Raw genomic sequence first — 21,545 nt, 5'->3', positions numbered from 1 at the left:
GCTCCTTTCTTTCTTGTAAAAGGAGGCTGGAGGAGGATGCAGAGGTTGGTCAAATCTCAAAGAAATTCTCACTTGGAAAATGAAGTGGCAGATGAGCAAAGATTAGCAGGAAACAGATGACAAACTGGTATTCAGAAGAGTGTTTGGAAATAGTCTTCAGCATTCCAACCATATCCTAATTTATGTTCCCTTCCTCTGGACACTGAACTGCTCAGCCTTCACTGCCAAGACGTAAAAGCACATGGTACACCTTGCCATAAAGCTCTTCTTTTAACCCATGTAACACAGCTGCACGCTGCTTGCCCTTGTCTCCACTGAAAGCACTGGGAGATGTGATGTGCAGCTCTTGAGGTCCAGGTGTTGTCAGGCTTCTTCTTTGTGTCTGTCTAAGTGCACAGCACACTGATCTTTCAGCCCAGGTTGTAGGTGAGAGACTAATGAAAAGGTACTAAGGTGGAAAAGTCAAACCTGGATGGAAAATTCATCCAAGCCATTCTGAAAAGTAGCTGCTCAGGCTTTGAAGACTACAGGATAGAAAGGACATGCTGTTGATCTGAAAATGTGATTTTTCTAACCCTGATAAAATGCATATCTCGAGAGGTGGGAGGGAAATACAAAAATATGGCTCACATTATGGGTGTATCTCAGAAATTAAATTCTTCGCATCTCCAAAAACAATTTAGCTTGATCTAAATTCTAAAGGATAAAGAGGCATATTCATCATAGCCTGCTATTAGTTAATGGTGTTCAATATGCCTCATTGGTAATTACAGCATTTTTTATCCATGTAAATACATAACTTTGGTTAGTCATACAAATGCAACTGTGAATAATCGCACCCCATCTGTATTTTTAATTCATAGACCACTTTTTTTTTTTGAAAATAAAATGTCTTCTGGTAAAGCTATGTACTGATATTAACAATCATAAGTGTTATTGATCTGCCCACTCTTTAAATGCAGATTTTTTTGAAATAATTGCACTATGATGGTGTCCCACACAGCCTTAGTATTTTCTAGTAAAATGAGCATTTACCATGGCAAAAGTGCACTTAAGCTCCCTGTTAATTACTTCTATTTATCATCCAGTATTGCCTATTTTTCCTTATACTTTATTTGTGCAAAGTGATGTGGCTGCTTTGTTTTATGGCAGCTAATTTACAGCGCTATTTGTCTAGAGAAAAAAGTAACCTCATCTGAACAAACAAACAAATTACATTGCAGGCACATGTAATGGATAAGTGAAGAGATGGACAGATATTAGTACATATGCACAAAATTCGGTGTTTTTATTTAGAAATGGAAATTGCAAGCAAAAAAGAATAGCCTCACTGAATCAAGTTCAAAAAATGACCTTTGGTATTTTTATTAATGGCATTTCCAGTCCCTTTATTTGATTTAATTCAGAGAAATACCTTTTATTTAATCTATTTTTTATTTCTTTGCAATGCCTTGGGTTTAATTCCATATTTTTCCTTTTAGCTGATTTTGAGGGTTTTTTCTCTTTTAATTATTTTTCAGCTGCTCCAAAGCAAATGTTGTCTTTGGAGTTCAGATTTTAAACAGCAGATGGGTATCTTTTTCCTCTGTGCTTCAAGAGGAGCTGTAGCAAATTTTTTTTAAAATATGGGTTTGCAATTATATAAGGTAAATGTCTATATATTATATTTATAATATTAAAATATAAAAAATATATTTAGCAATCATGAATAACAGCTAAAATCTCTGAATTTCTGGATACTCAAGTGCCAGAACATAATTATGTTTTGGCACAGAGTAGCAATGCAGAATAGAAACACAGTAGCTCTTCTGTCTCCCCATCACAGGTTCTGAGGGGGCCAGGTGCAAATATTTCCTGGAGAGCAGTGTGTAATCTTGATTTGAACCATATTTAACCTCTGTTCAACAGTGCCCCAGAGGTTTTCAACTACCACAGATACCATTTGAGCTTTGCTTGGTGTGTTTCAGAATAGGAGAAAAGGCTTTGGCTATAGCTGATGACACTTGTCTCAGAAGAGGAGAGAACTAATTACTGCAGGTTCCCTAATTAGGTTTTTTGGATTTTCTTGGGTTTCATAGGTTGATAATATCAACTGCAGAAAAAGTGGTAGAATAATGTAAATAAGAGGGAACGGGCCAAAATTTTAAGTACTGTATAGAAATACCTGACTCAGGATCTGTGGCTCTTCCTGTACAACACTGAGACAGTGGGGATAAGGGAAGCTTTAATATGAAAAGAACAAATATTCTCCACTTTTTTCAGCTCTCAAAGATATCCACACACTTGGATTAAAAATACCAATCATAGCTTTTAATTTTCTTTTCATTATTCAGGTCTTGTTCATTGGTATTATAATCAGATAAAAAAAAAAAACCAAAAAACTTGCTGAAAAACCACAAGCTCTTTGATAACTGATTGCTGATTCTCTAGTTGTGAAGAAGTGGTAGGAATAGATCTCAGAAGTATTAAGATCTTTCAGGCTGTTGCAGTTTTCTTCATAAATTACCTTTCTATATATATATGTTTTTTTAAAAAGCAGGGGGTGAGGAGGAGAGAATGCTGTGTTCTTCTGGTTCATGTTTTGGCTTGGAATCTGTAGAGTCTGCTCACACCACATCTGGGGGTTTAGCTTGTCAGTGGAAGGGTTTTCCATGGTGAGCATAAGGTTATCAGCTAAATAATTCATTCCATGGGCTGCAGCATTATGAATAACACAACTCCTGTGAGTTAGGTGAAGGCTGTCAGGAACATGTGAGAGCAGCTCTACAGAGAGAGCTGAGGGCTGGATGAGAGAAGCTTAAAAGATGATGGTGTCTGAACAGTAACAAGTGAAAACAGCTCAGCCAAAGCAGCATATCTAATGTGGAATTAAGTCCTGCACCTGAAAAGTAAGATTTTATCCTTTGTATGCACTTCAGATGAACAGCACCAGAAAAAGTGCTGTCATCAGAGAACTGCTTTGCTCTAGAGGTTAGGTTTTCAGCAGATTCAGGCAGCAGAACTAATTAAGAATTAACTCTGCCAGCCAGTGTCCCACATTGCATCAGACACCTGCCATGCAGCTAAATCAGAGTGCTTCAGCAGAGAAAATGAAGCAGCTGCGCAAACAATATGAATTCTTGCAGAAAAGGTTTTATTTTTTTTCTCTGTATGTATCCTGCCTCGCTTCCTCACAAAGTGTGGTGTATGACTTAGCTTCTGGCTTATATGTATTCATGGCTTCTTCTACTGATCCTTGACCTTTCAGCTACACATTTATAGATCTCTCCATTTTTATGTTGTGGCCTTTTTTAAATAACATCTTCGGCTAAAGGTCATTAAATTTAAAAAATGCCTTCCTAAATTTATTAAATCACACCTTTCATTTTATAAATAATCTCTTGTCAGAGTAACACACAACTGGAACATATGTGCTCTCTCTCACTCTTATAAAGCAGCATCTTGTTTATCATCAAACCTCCTGTGCATCTGAAAGTATTGGGTGGAACAAAACTTTTACAGAGAAACCGAGTCCCTCGGGGTGTTAACAGCCATTCCTGCTGTTCCTGAGCCACAAACTGCTTACCAGAGTATTTGTATGCTGCAGCCACATCAGGTGGATTAGCTTTAAACTCCTGGACTGCCAATGATTTTTAAAGAAATAGATGTCACACCTTCAGGCTATGTTGCCAGATGTTTTACAGATATATCAGCTGGGAAGTTGCAACCTTCACTTTTATGCTTGCGATTAAAAAAGTGTTCTAAAAAATAGCCATTTCCTTCCAAATTGCATAGATTTTTTTTCATAATGTCTCTGCTGACCTTGCCCTAATGCTAATCCTCTTTTTCTGTGGTTTTAGACAATCCTCTCTGTTCTGAAGAAAATAGTGTCACTGACAACTAGAAATAAATAAGCAGAAAACAAATCCTTCCCTGCACCACTCCCTTTCCTTCCTTCCTTCCTTCCTTCCTTCCAGTGCCAGACACCACTTTGGACCTGTCAAAAATCTGACTTCTGCTAGCAAGGACACAGGAGCATTTGTGTTAATAAACACTGAAACCAGGAATGTTTCTGGGCACATGATGGACACTGTGCTGCCCCTGGCTCCAAAATCAGTGGTTTTAGTTCCTGTCCTGCCATAAACTTCTTGTGTGAATGTTGCTTAAGGTTAAAGCCACAAAAATTTTATGATATTTTATTCATGTCTCACATGTCAGGGCGATCTCATGAAATGCCAGTTTCACTGCCTTTCTCTTTCCCCTCATGTCTTCATCACCTTCTTACTTCTGGGGATTTACTGTAAAGCAAGTCACAGAGCTGATCTGGTTTGAATATCTTTATTTGGCAGGGAGTGGGGGAGCATAATGTCAACAGCTCTGAAATATTTATTGCTCTGTAGCTTGCCTTTTCTTGCCAAACAAGTATAGATGGCGTGTAAAAGGAGTGGCTGGTCTGTAATAGAAACCATACAAATCTGTATGTTAGAGTGTGAAGGAGATGTTTCACACACCTGTGGAATGACTGGTAATTGAGCAGGATGTGGGTTTTTTTCCCCTGAAACACTTAAGATGCTGGCTAGAATTTCCCAACTGCTACCTATTTGAGAAAGCTCATAAAAGAGCCCCTTTCACAGTAACAGCCAGACTAAAAATTTTCTAGTGCCTTTCTTTTCACTGTTAAATTGCTTTTTGTCTGTGCAGTATATGTTTATTGTTTTTGCTCCTACTGCTGAGCTGCAGATCTACCCACATTTTTATTTACATATTCCCAAGAATATTTTTTGTATATTGAAAACTAGGCTGGCTTTCAGAGACCGGAAAACATGCAGAGAAATGATCCCACCTAGGAAGGATAACTTGGGAGTAGTTTTTCCTTTCTTCTCATCCTGTCCTTTCTTTAAGAAGAACTTTCTTTTTTTTTTTTTTTTTTTTTTTTTTTTAATTATTATTATTATATCTATGTAATCTGGTACAAAAAACTGGAAGGTTTAGTGAACTGATATGTTATAAGCAATGTATAAAAATCATCCCTTTTCTCTAGGGAGCAACACTGGTCCATTTTGAATCCATATCAAAAAGTCAGCTAGATGAGTTCAAGCACCACATGGTTTTGATTCTATCAGAGAATTTGATTCTATCAGAGAATGACTTGTTGATAAAACAGTAAACTTCAAGGTTATGTAGTCAGTCCTGTCATCATCTAGAAGAGATCAGCCTCTGCCCACCCCACTCTCACCCAAGGTACTACTAATGAGCAGGGAGCTAAGGGAGACTCATGGCTCGTCACTTGTTGGAAAAGCAGATGGATCAAGAGATAAATCTAAGGGACATAGCAAAAATAGTTGTTCTTCTCAGAGTCCTAGCAGCACCAAATTATGGGGGGAACAAAGGAGTCCCAGCAAATCTTTCTTGCTGCTGACAAGGAGAGATGGACACCAAGAAATATGATTGTAACCTTCGTAGTGAAAGAAAGAAAAAGAATGGCTCTGAGAACTGTCACTGATACTGGCAGCATTTTGAGGCAGTTAGGAAGCCTCACTCCCCTTCCACATCTGATTTTGACTGCTCTTTTGCATTTGTGGCTCCTCATGGCTAGTTACCTTCTGTTTAATGGCAGCTAATGGCAGTGCTCTAGAGGGAGGCTGATCACTAAGCACAGTCTGCAATATTGATTGACTTCAGTTTAATACAGCTTCTGCAGATTGTCTTTGTGATTTGAGGCAAATCAGTCTCAAATATCTGCAGCTTAGGTTTCCTATTACAAAACATGAAGAATTATATTTGTTCATATTTTAGGAGTCGTTGGCAACTTCACTACTTGGAGATTTCTTTCCAATCCCGCTGAAGGAACCCTTGTCGAGTACCGTGAAGCGTAAGAGCACTTCAAGTTAATTTTAGTTTAATTAGTGTTAAGTGCAGTTTCCTGTTCTTCTATTAAAATTATCTTTTGTAATAATGGATAAATATTCATACTGGGTTTATAAAGATATCTTTCAAGCCTGAAGCTGTGGAGATAAGTGGACACACTTAGAGATTTGTTCGTTTTTTCAGAGAAAATGTTTCTGGCTGTTAATACCACACAGAGAACACCCAGAGCAAGTACAATGACCTGTGTATTATGTGATAAAAACTAAAACAGCTATGCAGCAGGTATGGAAATGAAATTGTAATGAGTAGAAATTAAAGCATTAAGCTGATTGCACACTTGACAGCTTTCACCACACATTTGCTGACTGGGCTACGGACTTACCTGATAATGATCAGAGGAATGAAATACACCAGGAAAGCCACAACTGTCATGTAGGGGATCCAGTAGGAGTCATCAGGCCAGAGAGCCCAGCACTGCACTTCCCCATTGGAGAGCTGCCGTTTCCCAAAAATAATCAGAGTTGGTATGGAAAACAGGAAAGAGAGGCTCCAGGCCACTCCAATGAGCACTTTCGCCTGCCTTTCTGTGTAACAGAGTCAAACAGACAGTGTCAGTGGGTTTGTTGGTGTGAGGGAACCTTTGCAGCACTATTGACAGAAAGGGAGGAAGGGAGGAGGAAATTCTGTGAAGAAAGAGAATTTTAGGCTGCAGCTGGCTGGTGCTGAAAAGACTTCAAAGAAGAAAAGGATTTAATCTCTTTCTCATGATAAATTGTCATGCCATTAGGAGCTTGTATTTTCAAGTTTTATTTAAGGATGTTGAATCTGAAACACTATGAGAAAGGCACTGGTCAGGGTCAGCAAATCAGAAACATGAAATGCAAATGGTACCTCTATGCCACTGAGAGAACATCACTTATGGATGTAAAGGACCCCATGCCCTACTGCATGCCTAGTGATGTGCCTTGAAAAGAAAAGAGAGAGAAAGATTGCAAAACATTTCCTATGAGGAAAAAGAAAAAGCCTCAGTTCAGGAACAGAGCAAGACTGCACAACCAGCTGCCTTTAACTCCATCTTCAACTTTACTGTCCCAAAGAAACATGGACCTGAAGAGCCTGGGCATCTCCTGCACTTCTCTGTATGATGATGGGGATCCAATTTAGCTCCTGCTGATGAATCCAAGCCATGCCAGGAGTAGACTGATAACCACAAGACAGGGCAGATGATGGTGCTCAAGTGCCCAGCCCTGTTTTATCTGCTGCAAAATACAGGAATTGGGAAATCCTGCTGGTCTTCATGGTGAAGGAACTAAAGGACCCCAAAACCTCTATCAGGTTTGGGTTACTGTATCCTCTTGATTTCTGCCACTGTCAAGTGAAGAAAAGCAAGTGGGAAATGAAATGATGTCTGGTGGCACCCATAAGATTTTGTAAATATCAGTGGGTTGGAGCAAAAAGTTCCAAGGTTTTAATTTTCAGAAACCTGCATCTTCTGGCTAAAATCCAGTTAGCTCTAGCTGAAAAGTGTGGGGAAAAAGGGTTTATCTGTGGAGTACCCATGATTTTCAGTGACACTTATTCCTCCTCAGCCAGATTGCAAGAGGAACATATGAGGAGAGATATATATATATATATTTTTAATCTGGGAGCTTTAGTGTTCAAATATTTTATTGTCCTAAAAAATACCCAAGGTTTTGTGTGAAATAGAAAACCACTTTAAATTATGCATATCAAGAAAAATGTCTTTTCTCCTTGAAGCTCAAAGAGCAATACAAAACCATGTGGGCAAAACATTCAAAAAGTAATTTTATGCTTTATAAAACATCAGTTGCAAATACTCAGTTATCCTGCTCATTTTTAAATGCTACCCACGTTCAGGAAAGTATGGTCTTGCTAATCTAGGGCTTAAGGGAACTCTGATGACATCTGCGTAAGTAAGAGGGTTAGATTAAGGCTATAAATATTGTACAGGCAAAAGAGAACTGTGAAATTTCTCGAAGTATAATAGAATAAACTTAGCAAAAGGAATATTAAGAATAAATTAAAAAAAAATATTTCCTCACAGAAAGGACATTTCAAATGTGGCTAACTACTTAAATTACAATCATGCAAGCCTCAGTGTTTTTCTAACTATAAAAGATTAGAGCTGGAAAAGAAACTTTATTTTTTTTGTACTGTATATTGAACAGAACTGGGCAATTTGGGTTGGGCAATAGCGGTATTTCTTTGTGTTTCATTACATTTTTCCTGCAATGTTCATTTATTTTTATATTTAAATGTCCCTTGCATTTGGTAGAGAAAATGGCCTTGCTATTCTAAAGGGCTTTTCAGGCCACTGATAGGTAAACAGATTTTTGGTTTTTTGGAATAATGTTAATTTTCTGCCTCACCAGCAGGGCTTTTTTTATGCTGCATTTTTAATTGTTGCTCTAATATGCTCAAAATACCAGAAAAGCACATAGCTAGAGCTGTATCAGTTATAAATGAAATCAAACAAATAACTTTTGAAATACAATATTCTGTTGAACCAGTCTAGGCATTTTCCTTTAGAGCTTTTCAAACTGTGGTGGCCAAGACTAACTCCCAGGGTTGGAGTGGGAATCTCAGCTGGGAGCTCTGGCTCTGACTCTCCTAAAAGATGTTTCCTTGTGACTGTCCCTTTTGCTCTGCTCCCACCATCCCTTCACTGTGACAATGGGTTTGAGTATATCTCTCTGCTCCCAGCAATATGGGACTGGGGGTCACCTCTTGGAAGGAACTTTGCTTCCTGCCATCAAGAATGTCAATGCTATGCAATCCTTTGATAAATTGAGTGCCACCTTAAAATTAGGTTTTAAATCCAGAGAGAGCAGATCTGTTCCAGAATCTCAGTGACAGCACTGTTTTCAGCCCAAAGCCACACCATCAGTTTACACCTTTTTGGGTTTTGGGTTATTGAGCAGTTCTTTTTTCACCTGTTGTTTAGTTTGCATATATTTTTCCAACATGATGAAGTATTCACAAAATATTTCCTGCTATAACTTCTCAGTTTATTTTTTTTTTTTTGATCTTCATTTTACAATTTTTTCTTAGTACCCTTTTGGTTGTAGAATTAGGTGTCTCATAGTAAAAGCTTTAGGATTTAAATGCATATTTCTTTCCTATACTGCACTTTCTCTGGTCATTTATGTATTTGAAAAGTATAAAATATTCAGCTGCTGAAGTTTGTTTTCTTAAAAACCATGCAAAGAACAGCTCATTGCAAATACTTTCTAACAGGACTTGAGGTTAGTAACTAAATCACAATTTTGAAAAATTGTTTGACATTTTCAATGTGGAATGTTTGATTTTTTTTTCTTCTAGAATGATTATTTCAAGGCTACATGGAAACATAATTTTTCAAATCACTAAGAAGAAAGAACTCTTTTGTTTCTTGATTGAAGGATTTTGGGGGGATGAGTGTTTCATTTTGAAAAGAAATTTGCCACAGGTTGACTCAGAACTATTCATGAAGCTCCTCTGTGTCATCACCAATGACAAAGATTTGTAAATCTCTTTGTTCTCCATCTGTAGAATAGCTAAGAGGGCATTTCAAAAGCGTCCCACACAGCACCTCTGCAAGCAATACCTGGGTGCAAAAGGTGATTATTTTATGTATATTCCAGAAAGTTGCTATGAGCCTTCTTTTGGATTTACAGCTCTCTTTCTCCCTTTGAACATGCTCTTTGCTTGTGCATCAGTGTGTAGCCAGACCTTACAAGACACAGATGGGTTTTGTCAGTGCTCTCTCTGCTTGCGACCTTTTTCCCCAACCAGAGCTACACCCAACTGATGATTTTGCTACCCTCAACTGGGGACAATGTCTGCTTTTCTCCAGTTAAAAAAAAAAAAAAAAAAAAAAAAAGCAAAAAAAAAGAAAAAGCCCTTTATGGTCTAGGTATAGGAAATGGGATTTATAAAGGCTTTTATGAAGATGTGAAGTGATTTTTCATGGGTTCTTTTTCAACTTCAAAGTGCTTTTCAAAGATTACCCATCAAATTATTTAGTATACCCAGGCAGTAATTTAACAAGCACTGCTTTTCCTGTACCATGCATGAAGAAGTGGGTCTGTCCCACAGCTCATCCTGCTCAGCCAGCAGGTTCATGAGCTCCCACCCTGCCTGGTTTATGAGCTCTCCTGAAGGAGCTGTAGAGCAATGCCATCCATCCCAAAGCCTGCTGGGAAAACCTTGATATTCATCTCCCTGTTCTGAAAGAGTTGATCTGCACACTGGGGAATATAAAGCTAAATTTCACACAAGTTTTTGAAGCTTTCAGACCTTAACATCTGCCAAAGCTGCACCACTGTCTCAGCTGTGATTGACTCACAGGTTTTTAAGGCCAAGAAGAACCATTAATCTGATCCCCTGAATAGAGCTGTCTGGCAAAAGCCATCATTACTCCAAAACAAGAATGATATTTGCATATGATTAAAGCACATCTCCAGACCTCATGGTTCTTGTAACCATTCTTCTTCCTCCCCACCTGCTATTTCTGTTTCTTCACTCAGTGCAACATACTTAACGCCCCACTTTGCCTCTGTGGGGAAGAAATAATTTTGTTTAAACTGTACTGCTAAGAGGCCAGGATATATCTGAGTACTGTAAAAAAAACCTGAAGCCAAACAAACAGAGGAAATTATAAGAAACAATAGATATCCAAACTTATACGCTATCTCTTTTGAAGATACATCAAACTATTGTGTGAATTCTCAGTACCACACTCTCCATCCAAGTTATTTTTTAATGTGAATAAATAGACAGTATAAATGTTGTAGCTTCTACAGTCAGTATAGTGGAACAAGGGATAGCTTTTGCCCATTAAAACTTTCTGAAAATGCAGGAATATAATGAAAACCATTATACTTTTAAAAATGTCATTTCATTCTTTGCTAACACAATAGTTATAAAAACTGCTGAGGGCTAAGTGGAGTTTAATAAAACTTGAAACCACAGCTAGTTCTTCCTTTGGAAAACTGTAACAGAGTTCAAATGTAGCTAGAGCAGGAATGAATAATTCATAACGACAAGGTTAAGAATTTTGAGAACTAAAAAATTATCTAATAATGTCTATAGCAATAACAAGGTACCAAAATTCTCCTACCTCCTTGCAAGAACTTCATGGGGTAAACTATGGCATGATACCGGTCTATGCTTAGTGACACGAGGACGTAAGTTGAGGCATAGAGAAGGACCACCTGGGGCAGAGAGTATAATGAGACAACAGGTGAGACACATCTATTGCAGAAGGTGATGTCAGCAAGAACTCTGAACTAGGAATATTTCGAAACTTACTGGGGAAAAAAAAAAAAAAGGAACCCCCCCCCCCCCCCCCGCCTTGTATATTCACCCAGGTATTTTTCCTTTTTCCTGTCCACAAAATTTAAAATATTAAATATGCTTTAACGTGCTGGACCTCTAAATGAACATTTTCAACATTAGCACTTCTGTTGCTAGAAAAATTCTACACAGCGTTTTTGTCAGAGTTTACTGCTATAGGGGCACAAAGTACGACGAGGTTTTTATACCTGGAAGTAGCGAACGACCCTGCAAACGATATCAGGGGCCATAAAATCTCCAGTGTAGCGCCAAATGATGTCAGTCATTATGTTGATGAGTCCTGTGAATGAATCTACAAAGAAATTAAGTGAAGAAGCATTGGAAGAAGCAAATACATGACTTCAGGTGAACCACAGAGGCAGGTAGGACCCTTGGGATATATCAGCTCCCCAGTCCTAGGGGCAGTCAAGCCATGTCCACTCAGCCCAATATGCTAGAGGAGCTGGAAAGCCTCAGAAGACACCCCATAATTAGTGTCTAAGCTTGATTACAGCTGTGACAAATACTGACCCACTAAGCGTCCTTTATTCTTTATCTGTTATTTCACTTTAAAAAGTCTCCTGCAAAATCACCTGAAGTGGCAACCAAAAGCTGCTAAAGTTAGTGGAAATTTTGTCAGGAGTTAATTTGCGAACTTAATTAATTAATGACTAACCACGCCTTGTCAGCTTGAAGTTAACCTCCTTATGCCTGTACTTTTATATTTGCCAAATAAAATACACCTCAGGCTATTTTTGCTTTTTTCTTCTTCTTTTTTTTTTCCTCCTGCAAGAAAAGCTAAAGAGATATTCCAGCCTTTGTTCTGTTTCTTATTGAACAAGTGAGTGCTCACAGAGATGCACATTTTACAAATGAATCACAAGAACTGGTACTCCTGTTTGACATATGGTTGATATTAAGTTTTGTCTTTCAAACCAGCTTCTCTCACTTGGACAAGATAAATGTTTTCAGTGCAGTCCATGGAAAAAAATGTGTACCAGTCCAATGTCCTGCCACTTCAAGTAATGTGTCATGTTGCTCTTCTTGCACAGGTTACCACAAAGGGAGAAAACCGGTTAGGAAAACTTTTCATGCAATTTTTCAGGACAAAATCAATCAATATGAAGAAACAGCTTCGGTCTATATTAAAAAAAAATAAAGTGGTGAAGTAAAGTGTTTCATTTTGCTACCACCATTTTACACATTCAAAAACCATCTCTAAAATTTAGTGTGATAAAGATATTTTAACTCCCATATCAGAAGATTTTTATTTGAAATTTATGCTTTTGGAAACAAGATATTTCAACAATTGAAAAAAATGTTTTGAGAAATAAACAGTTTTGGTCATTATTTCCAAGCAAATAGGCATGTGTTTTGCAAAATAGGTTTCTTCTAAGCCCTTTGAAATTACAGAAATTCCAGATATTTCTAGCTGGAAATTGAGATTTCAGCTTAATGCTTCAGAAAAAGCAATGTGTTTAGCTTCACTGGAAAATCAGCGGGTTTTTTTTTGTATCAGTAATCCTTTATCTCCTCATTTTCTTCTTTCATTTATCTTCTTCTTCAAGGCTCAGTTCAAAATTAAATTAGTGTAACTACATTGCCTCCCTCCTTATGACTACTGTTCAATTAATACTGGTTTGCTCTTTGTTCTCGCAGCGTTTCCCAGAGAGTTTCTCTCTCTTCTCTCTTCCCCTGCCTCCAGAGAGAGGCTGGAACAGAGAAAATCTCCAGAAGGAAGTCTGTGGTTTGAAACATTATGTTAAATACCGTTCATTGACTAGGGTGATGGGGTAAGGAATGATTGTTCCTCTGATGAGTACAGTGGCTTTAAGACTTTACTGAAAAGACTGCAGGTATATAATTAAGGTGGTCTTTGAAAAAACCACACAGTTTAAGTGTTTCAAAAAGTGAAATGCATCCTCCAGCAGTGGTTCCAACCGATCCCTTTCCCTTTCTTTACTCCTGAATTATTGATTCATGTTCTCTCTCTCTACAGTAATGAAATATATATTGGTTCAAAGTATTACACATCAATAGAGCTTCACCTCAGGGCATCCTCCGGCTTTTGATGGTCTGAGCATCTGCCAAGCAGGTGCTAAATCAGGGTTCAGCTTCCCTCAGGAAGGGGAGGGCACAGAGGCTGCCCTCCCTCCTGCCAATCTCAGTGCTCTGAAGAGGAAAGGGAGGGAGAAGGGACAACACCTCAGTTATCTCCTCATTTCCCTTTTCTCACGGCCATCTTCCTATCTCTTTTCAATGCATCGGAGAGTGCTTTAGAGGTGCATCCTGCGGCTGCGGTGGGAGATGGGACAGCATCCTGGTGATTTCCTTCAGGTAAGCAATTTGGCAGTCCCAAACAACACACTTTCAGCTTACATCCATGTCAGCTTTTTAGTTTGCATCAGGAGTGTGGTTTTTAACCTGTGGATGGCCCCCACTTCACTGGCTTACGTGATGGAGATCCCCAGGGGAATGGGCCTTTGTTCAGCTGATGCTTGGCCCAAAAGTACTCTCCAGGGTTGCCCTCTATGCATCCTACACCATGCAGCTACCAGCCAGTGCTCAGGCTCAGGAACCATGGCAAGGTTTATGCAGCAGAAGCAGTTCCCTTTTCAGAAATACAGAATGTGGATATCAGCTCGGTCTTTTTCATTCTGCAGGCCTCTACCCACTGTGTGTCATTACCTACAAATATATCTATAGCCTTAAGTACTTCAGGAGCTTGAAAGACAACTGAGAATTGTCTTCCCCTTGAGAACTGTTGAGTGAGGTTTTTCAGGTGACTGCAGAGGCTTTTAAATGAGGCTTAAACTTCACAGCTTTTTTGTGCTGGCAGCCTCAGCTCCTCTCCCCCAGCAGTATGTTTTAAGAGCTCCCTGTGCTGAATTTCAGAATTGCGGAGGGCTCGGCACGAGCCTCCAAGCACGTGCCCCTGAACACAACATACACGTGTGTACCAAAGCCAATGCACCCAGCTGCCTGTGTGGGCCAAATTTAGTCAGATTTCTCAATGCCTTTAATTATAGAAACATTCTCCCACTCAATGCCCTCATGCCCTCCTCAGGTTTTAGAAATATCTCTTGTCTTTTCAATCCTAAAAGTACCACACTAACTTTTCTCAGAGGATCCTTCAGTCCTCTGCTGCCTGCTCCAGAGGGTGTTTCTGCTCCCATCTCTGCAAAGGACCAGGCTCTCTCACTATGACCACACATGTCTCGAGGGTTTGTCCTGCAGACTTTACATAGGGCCACCAAGTAAATAATGTGCTTTGTGCTGGTGATCAGACAGCATGAAGGCAAAATGCAGCAAACCTACAAATTATGACAAAGGAATGCTATATCCTCTCCAGAGACACAAGTACCTAGTGCAAAGCTTTATTAGTGATTTAGACACTAAATATGCTGCTCATTAATTTGTTCTCTTATGTTCATCACACCTTCAATAACTAGACTTTATATTTTTCACACCTTCACAGCAGTTTTTCTTACAAGCCTCTTTTTGCACAAAGCCCTAACATGCCAGCACTATAAACCTGGTGGAGAGATAATGAATTGCCAGCAGACCTTTTGCCACTGGTAAATGAATCCTCCTCAGCCTTGTATCATCTCAGATGCAATTATATCCATGACCAAGGCATCTTGAAATCCTCATTTGCCATGTAATTTGAATTGCTGTAGTAGAGGTCAGTGTGTGGAAGTCAGATGGTTTCAGCAATGAGATCTCAGCAGATCACACATCCCCTGGCTGCTTTTGGCAAACTTGCAGCTCAAACCGTGTCACTGGATTGCATCATTGCCATCCTAAGTGTTGAATGTCAGGTACAGGAAGCTGACATAGCCAGTGCATTGCTCTAAACCTTAGTGTCCTCATTACTTTGAGTATCCTCACCACTCCTTACAAAGCTGGTGGCTCAAGTGTAAGATACTTGTGTTCTTTCATTGACAAATGTTCCTGAGCCAAAAGGCACCAAGATAATTTCTGAAAAGTGTCCTAAACAACCTTCACTCACAGCTGTGTACAAGCTTGTGATTGCCACTGCCTTCTTAATAGTCTTCTAAAGTTTTTTACTAAGCAGTGGTGTGTTTACTGTTGTACTGTGTCAGCATTGCTAGGCAACAGTGGGGTTATAGACCCATTTAATTACTCAGAAAAATAGGCAGAAATTCAATTAATGAAATATATTCTCTTCTGATACAAAATAAAGAAGCCAGCAAGTGATAATTTGTGACTTTTAAGCCAAATGTATATTCAAAGAAGGATACAGATGAAACAATTCCTTGCTGAAGAGAGAATGTGGCACTAGTGTGATAGGAATGGAAGAAGTTTGCTCTTGAGGGAGAGTGGATTTTCTATAAACAAATGTAAAAGAAAAATTCCATGAGATTTCAATAATAAGAAAAAGTAGAGAGAGGTAGGGAGTAAAGATGGCTTTGCCTGGGCAGAGGGAGGGAAGAACAGCTTTTTGGGGTTTGTGCAACTGGACAGGCCTGCAAACCTTTATCTGCCTCCTTGTTGCCACCATGGCCACAGACAGTCCTCGAAGGCACAAGTAGTGTCTGCCTTTACAAAGCTGTCAGTATTTCAAAATGCAGCATTTTTAGACAACATTTATCAAAAAGGCCTAAAAATGCCTAAGAAGGAGAAGCACCCTGTAGTTCCCAGAGGAGACTGAAACATGCTGAATATAGAGCACCAGCATCTGTTGTTGGGAAATATGTCAGGTATTGAAACAGCTTGTGAAAATCCTGGGTCCTAAAGGCCAACATAACCCAGGTTTCCATCATTTTAGCAAAATGCCTTTGGATTTTTTTTACGGGCATGAGTGAGCGCAAGCATCGCCTCTACACTTTTGAGTCCAGGAATCACTTGGTTCAGGAGGTGATTGCAGTAGCTTGGGTGGTGGGTGCCACCTCATATGACTGATCTCAAAAATGTAAAAAAGAAATAACTGCCCCTGGAGGGACAAATTTGAATGTCAGCTTGCTGTTGGTGTGAATGAAACAAATTTTTGTGTCAAAAAGCCCTCCACAGAGAAAGAAGTTCATTATAGAAAGCAAATTAGCAATCTGGCTTGGGAGTAGACAGGTTACAACTGTCTCAGATAATATGTTCACAGAAATTAATTGACTTGATGGTATTGCCAAAGGGGTGTACCTGTGCAGACTTCAGGATATTCCTTTCGTTACAACTAAGGAGGTTCAGACAAAAATCTGCACTAGCAAGTCTACAAGAAAATATCTCTATCATTTGATTATTACTACTGACACCAGTCTTCTCTCAAGATACTTACCCTGAGGATGAAAGTATTTTCTGTCAGAAGTGGAGAGCAGATTGCTGGTAAGCTGCGATGGGTTAAAAAGCTCCACATGTCATCTCAGCTGCAGTTTCAATTTCCCCTGATGAGAACAGTTCTATTAAGTTGGATGTGGTGATCCATGACTTCTTGGTGAAGCTGTGTCTTACTAAAATACCTTCTCTCTTTTTGTGTCTCTTACAGAGTGATTCCATTTTAACAAGGTATATTTTGTTCTGCTTTGTAAACAGCACCAAGCTGCACAAGGCAACACAATATTTTGTAAAACAAGAAAAAGGGTGCAAGCTCCTGGTCAGGGCTGAGCATTTCATATGGCTCATTTTTTTTTGGACCTTGTGATGTACATTCCTATCATCCACCACTCCCCAAAGAACGTATCCTCTGGAATCAGAAGCAGCAGTTCCCTAACACCTGCCTGCAACAGAGTGATAGACTCTTAAAACCAAAAGTGGCTTCATTACCTATGACAAAAATAAGGTCCTGTCCATGATTTCTGAACTGATGAGGCAGCCACTGCTCTCTGACCTTGCTGCTGTGTATCACGCTTTATGTGCTGTCAGCTAACCAGAGTCAGTGCTGTTAAAGCTTGCCTGGCAAGTTAGCAAAACCCATATCTGATATTTCTGCAGGCCTGTGTGTGCGAGAAATTTAAATTAGGTGTTTTTAGGGGTCCTGGAGGCTGGCTTTAGTACAGGCACAGGGCAGAGAGAGCAGGAGAAGCTGCCCTACCTCCTGCAGACACCCCTGCAGCTCATTTTCTCCCACTCTTCCCATGGTCTGTGGTCTCCACTGAAAATTTCACAGGTGGCTTTGCAAGTATTCACTGCACTAGAAATAATGTTGCAACCACATTTCCTAAAAACTATGCCTAGCTCTCTGCTCTTATTCAGGACCTGATAGTGAAATAGGTTGTGTCCCTGCTCTGGGCATATGTAAGAGGAGACACTTATAAGATGCCTTTTCAAATTATGACATTTTAGCTCTTTAGACACTGAGCCACGAGAGCCTGGTGTGTGGCCTCTCCATGCAGTCACAGTGCAGCAAGGAGCTGCGTGTGGGTGCAGGGGGCCTGGGTGCAAGAGTTGCCCTCATGCTTTAACAAGTTATTCCTCCTCTTCACAACCCCTCCAGGTGCATTTATCTGAGTTTATGGTGGTTTGCAGCCCCTTGCTCCAGCACTGCAGAGCATCTGGGCACCATGCTGGAGACGGGGCCAATAGGGAGGATGGTTGACAACCCCAGGAGCTGCCATGAATCTGCCAATCCTGATTTTAACTATTTTAGAAGTGTTGATGTGAAGCAGATGTGATTGTTCTTATGCAGTGCAAGGATTCCAACTCTCTGCCAGAGAATCTCAGGCAAAGGGACAGAAAATGTGAGCCAAAAATTTGGAGTGCCCTAAGTTTTTGTGGGAAATCATCAAGGACACCTACAAGTGCTTTGTTCCATTGTGGTGCCTGCATTGGAGCATACATTTTGCATTGGAACAGCAGTTTTGCCACAGGTACCAACAACGTGTACTGTGCTGCTCTTGGGTATTTTCCAAGCCTGGCAGCCTGGAACAGAACACCAAACATAATGTATGAAGCAAAACTCACTCGAAAATTGTCAAGAGAAAACCTGCTCAATTGACCTGTTAAAGCTATGTGGATTTTTTTTTGTGGCAGAAGTGATGTTTTCTTTCTCTTTCTGGCTCATTGGAAGTGACAGGAAATTTTGTTGAACTGTGTGAGCACCTAATTTATTTGTTGCATTTTTTATATTTCTGCTCTGAGATCTACTTTCTCATGAGATGAGGCAGGCCCTGTTAGGCTAGGTGTTGTAAAGGATGGATGCAACAATGCCCCAGCCTCACTCCACAGCTCATCCAAGTTGAAAGATGAAGGGCTGAGAAAAGCATATACTGCACAGTATCAACCTCTTAAGAAACAGCACTTACAAGAGACCTGGAGATCAGGTCTCTAGGAATTCTCCATGCCCTGCCATTGTGAAAGGCAGTTTTGTTTAATATGCCTCTATTACTATATCTCTTCCTACCACACCACTGCTCTGGGGATAGAGCTGGAGGGGGCTGGACTAATCCAGTAGTTCTGTCAAGAAGGAGCATGGTAGCCACCGAAACACGGCAGGATAACGGGAACAGCAGCAGCACATCAAATACATTGGCGGGGGGGGGGGGGGGTGGGCAAAACGGAGGGCTTTGTCTCATTATTCGGAAAAACTGGTTCCTCCCACAAAGTTGAACAAATTACTGGAGAATGGTTTCCTTGTAAAACCAGGATGTATTATGAAACTGTCAGAACAGTAAAGGCAAGTAATTTTCATTCAGATGCCCCCTTCTTCCGACCTCTGCAGATACTGTGGTTTGGGATTGGCAGTTGCCCTTAGGGGGAATATGCAGGGGCAGATGAATTTGGTGATAATTCTGAACCCTAGAACAAAGTTTCCTCTTCCCATCTTGTGTTGCTTGCACATAGATGAGATCACTTTTCACTAGATGAAATATTATTTTGTTGCACGCAGTTGTTTAGTGGTTCATTCTGTGTAAAGTGAATGAGTCTCAGTGTAAATGCAGAAGACACACTCTTGTGGATCGATTTGTCTTACTTAAACACAGAAAAGCAAGGATATGCCTCCTCAAAGACAAAGGAATCACACTGTTTGTAATTCATTGCTGCTGTATATATTTCAAGTGGTGCCTGTACCTTTAGTGTTTTCCAGAAAAAAAATTACCTTCTGAGATACCAAGTACCAAACAGTTCCATTTTAAATTTCCTTTCCCAACATCTTGTATATAGATGCTTCTGCTATTTCTATTGAATCCTCTGTACTGATCCTTTTGCCAACTCATTACCTCAAGTATTTGAAGGATTGCAGGTTTATATCTTGGTCACAACAGAAACTGCATGATTATTCTCATCTAAAAATGTGGGCTATCCCAGGAGTATTTTCTGTTGGTGTAGTTCAGGCACCCAGGTGACTATAGTCATTGATTACCCACACTTCTTCCAACACTGCCTTAGTTGGCTCAGATATTGTTGGTGCAGATACTTTAGTCTAAGTAGGAGTGGTAAGGGTAAAGCCTTCTTTCTTCCCTCACAGCAGACTGTAAATCAGACTCCCATGGTGCTCAAGCAGTGACATTGCATGTTGGAGCTCAATTTTTGTTGACTCTTAGGCTTTCCATTACAGAGTAGTAGACAGTGTTCATTCCCATTTTTGTATCTGCTTTGTCCCCCCTGGTGTTTGCTCATAGCATCAACAAAAGCACACTGGTTAGTTTCATTGGCAAATTCCCATGTAAAATCATGTGGAAAAGGCAGATCAGGCAAACACACACTGAGCTGTTTTCTATTAAATATGCTGCAGTGCCAGAACAGGCTGAAAATTCATTACATGTGGTCTGGATCTCAGTCCTGTAATTGAGCTGAACATGGCCAAAATGGACTTCTAAGCATTTGGTCTTAATAGAGCAACTAGGTCTCTGTAGCACCACATGATATCTTTGACCTGAATTCCATAAATCCTGTTAATCATTTATAAACATTTGGTAACCCTCTAGGCAATAGAGTTAAAGGGAGTGACTCTCCAGAGAAAACCTGTAAAGCACGTGAACGTGAGTTGGACGTATTGGCAGGTGATGAACTACACATGAAAATGCTGGATGTGTCGTCCTACAGCCCTTTGCAAAGATGGGTAAAAGGAAATGTGTCAGTGTTATTGTTAATGACATAAAGACACTCTAAGTAAATAAATATCACTGCTTTAATATGCAAGAGGGGAATAGAAAAACCCTCATCTTCTTAATGTAACTTCAGTGCATGCAAAGGCTATTTCCAGAATAATCTGTTCGATTGCAACTAGATGTGCTGCAGTACAGATGATGGACTAAAAGGTGCTAATGATGTATTTGATGTCAAGAGTTTAAAGTCCTGTCTTTTAATGGGAGCTAATGAGATCCTAAGTGATGATTCCAGGTAAAGCATAGTCATTATGTCCATGCTGTTGGCAGCACCACACTCGTGCAATCCTATTTCTCAGCATTTACTGCTGGCACATGAAGAAAGACAGGTAGCAAACTCCACACACCTACCTATATTAAACAATAGAAGTCAAATTCTCATGTAGAGTAACTGTAAAATAAATGTCCTCTATGTCAGGTGACAATCCTGCCTGGATATCCATACAATTTAGAGGTAATATTTTCCAAGTAATTCAGAAAGAAATCCATTTCGCCCCTTAATGCCGAAATGTTGGACTCAAAGGATTATACAATTTATCTGCCAAGCACCTTTTATTTAAAACAAAACCAAAAACAAACATAACACAACTGTCATTAGGATTTGAATGTCTGAAAAAGGCTGAAGATAGGAAAACCATAATCAGTCCTTCAGGACCACATAACAATTCTGTAGCTGTCAAAACAAGAATTAAGGCTTCCTATAAACTGACATAAATTGGCACAGCAAAACCTGACTGCTGCTGATGTAGAAAATGCATGGTTCATTTCGTTGACTGTAAGTGTATCTACAAAACATATTCAGGGCCACCAGAGGGCCACAGGAAAAGCTACCAAAATAACCTTCCTAAGGTTATCAAAATAACCTTCCTAAACCATCCTCATGTCTGGTTTTGCTCTGGAGCCCCACAGAAAACCCCAAATTCACCTCTTGCCCTTCATGTTTCCCTGTGTCTCACTACATGCAACAAGAATAAAACCCCACCTCTTCTTGCACTCTGCCTTGTTCGAAAAATGTGGTGTTTTGAAGAAAGTAATTTATGAAAAGAGTCATTAAACAGGACCATTGTTTTTGCAGCCAGACTTAGAGATGCTGCTGCTCCATTTTCCCAAACTATGTTACTGATATGAATAAAGGCTGTGCCTATGCCCCCCGTGCACCATGTCTGAACTGTGGCACTGCATGGAGCTGGTACATCAGATGTTGTCAGTGTGGCCAAGCCAGACCTCTCTGACTTCTTCCCTGGGCTCCCAAAGGGTTCAACCTGAGACCGATATGAGGGCAAAAAAAACCTCCAAGACCTA

The 21,545-nt window shown here is 39.8% G+C and overlaps 1 protein-coding gene across 1 annotated transcript in view; it reads right to left on the bottom strand.

The window, feature by feature from the left end:
- NPSR1 (neuropeptide S receptor 1) overlaps nucleotides 1-21,545 on the bottom strand; it is a 56,561-nt gene that overhangs the window by 5,778 nt on the left and 29,238 nt on the right. The window contains exons 3-5 of the mRNA XM_053972875.1: nucleotides 11,394-11,497; nucleotides 10,970-11,063; nucleotides 6,230-6,431 (exon numbers count right to left, since the gene is read on the bottom strand). Coding sequence (XP_053828850.1) covers nucleotides 6,230-6,431; nucleotides 10,970-11,063; nucleotides 11,394-11,497 — 400 coding nt within the window. The remainder of the gene's footprint in view (nucleotides 1-6,229; nucleotides 6,432-10,969; nucleotides 11,064-11,393; nucleotides 11,498-21,545) is intronic.

This window comes from Vidua macroura, chromosome 1 (assembly GCF_024509145.1).
Source record: "Vidua macroura isolate BioBank_ID:100142 chromosome 1, ASM2450914v1, whole genome shotgun sequence".
Taxonomy (NCBI): Eukaryota; Metazoa; Chordata; class Aves; order Passeriformes; family Viduidae; genus Vidua; species Vidua macroura.
The sequence above is the reverse complement of the archived record's forward strand: the minus strand, read 5'-3'. Positions and strand labels throughout refer to the sequence as shown.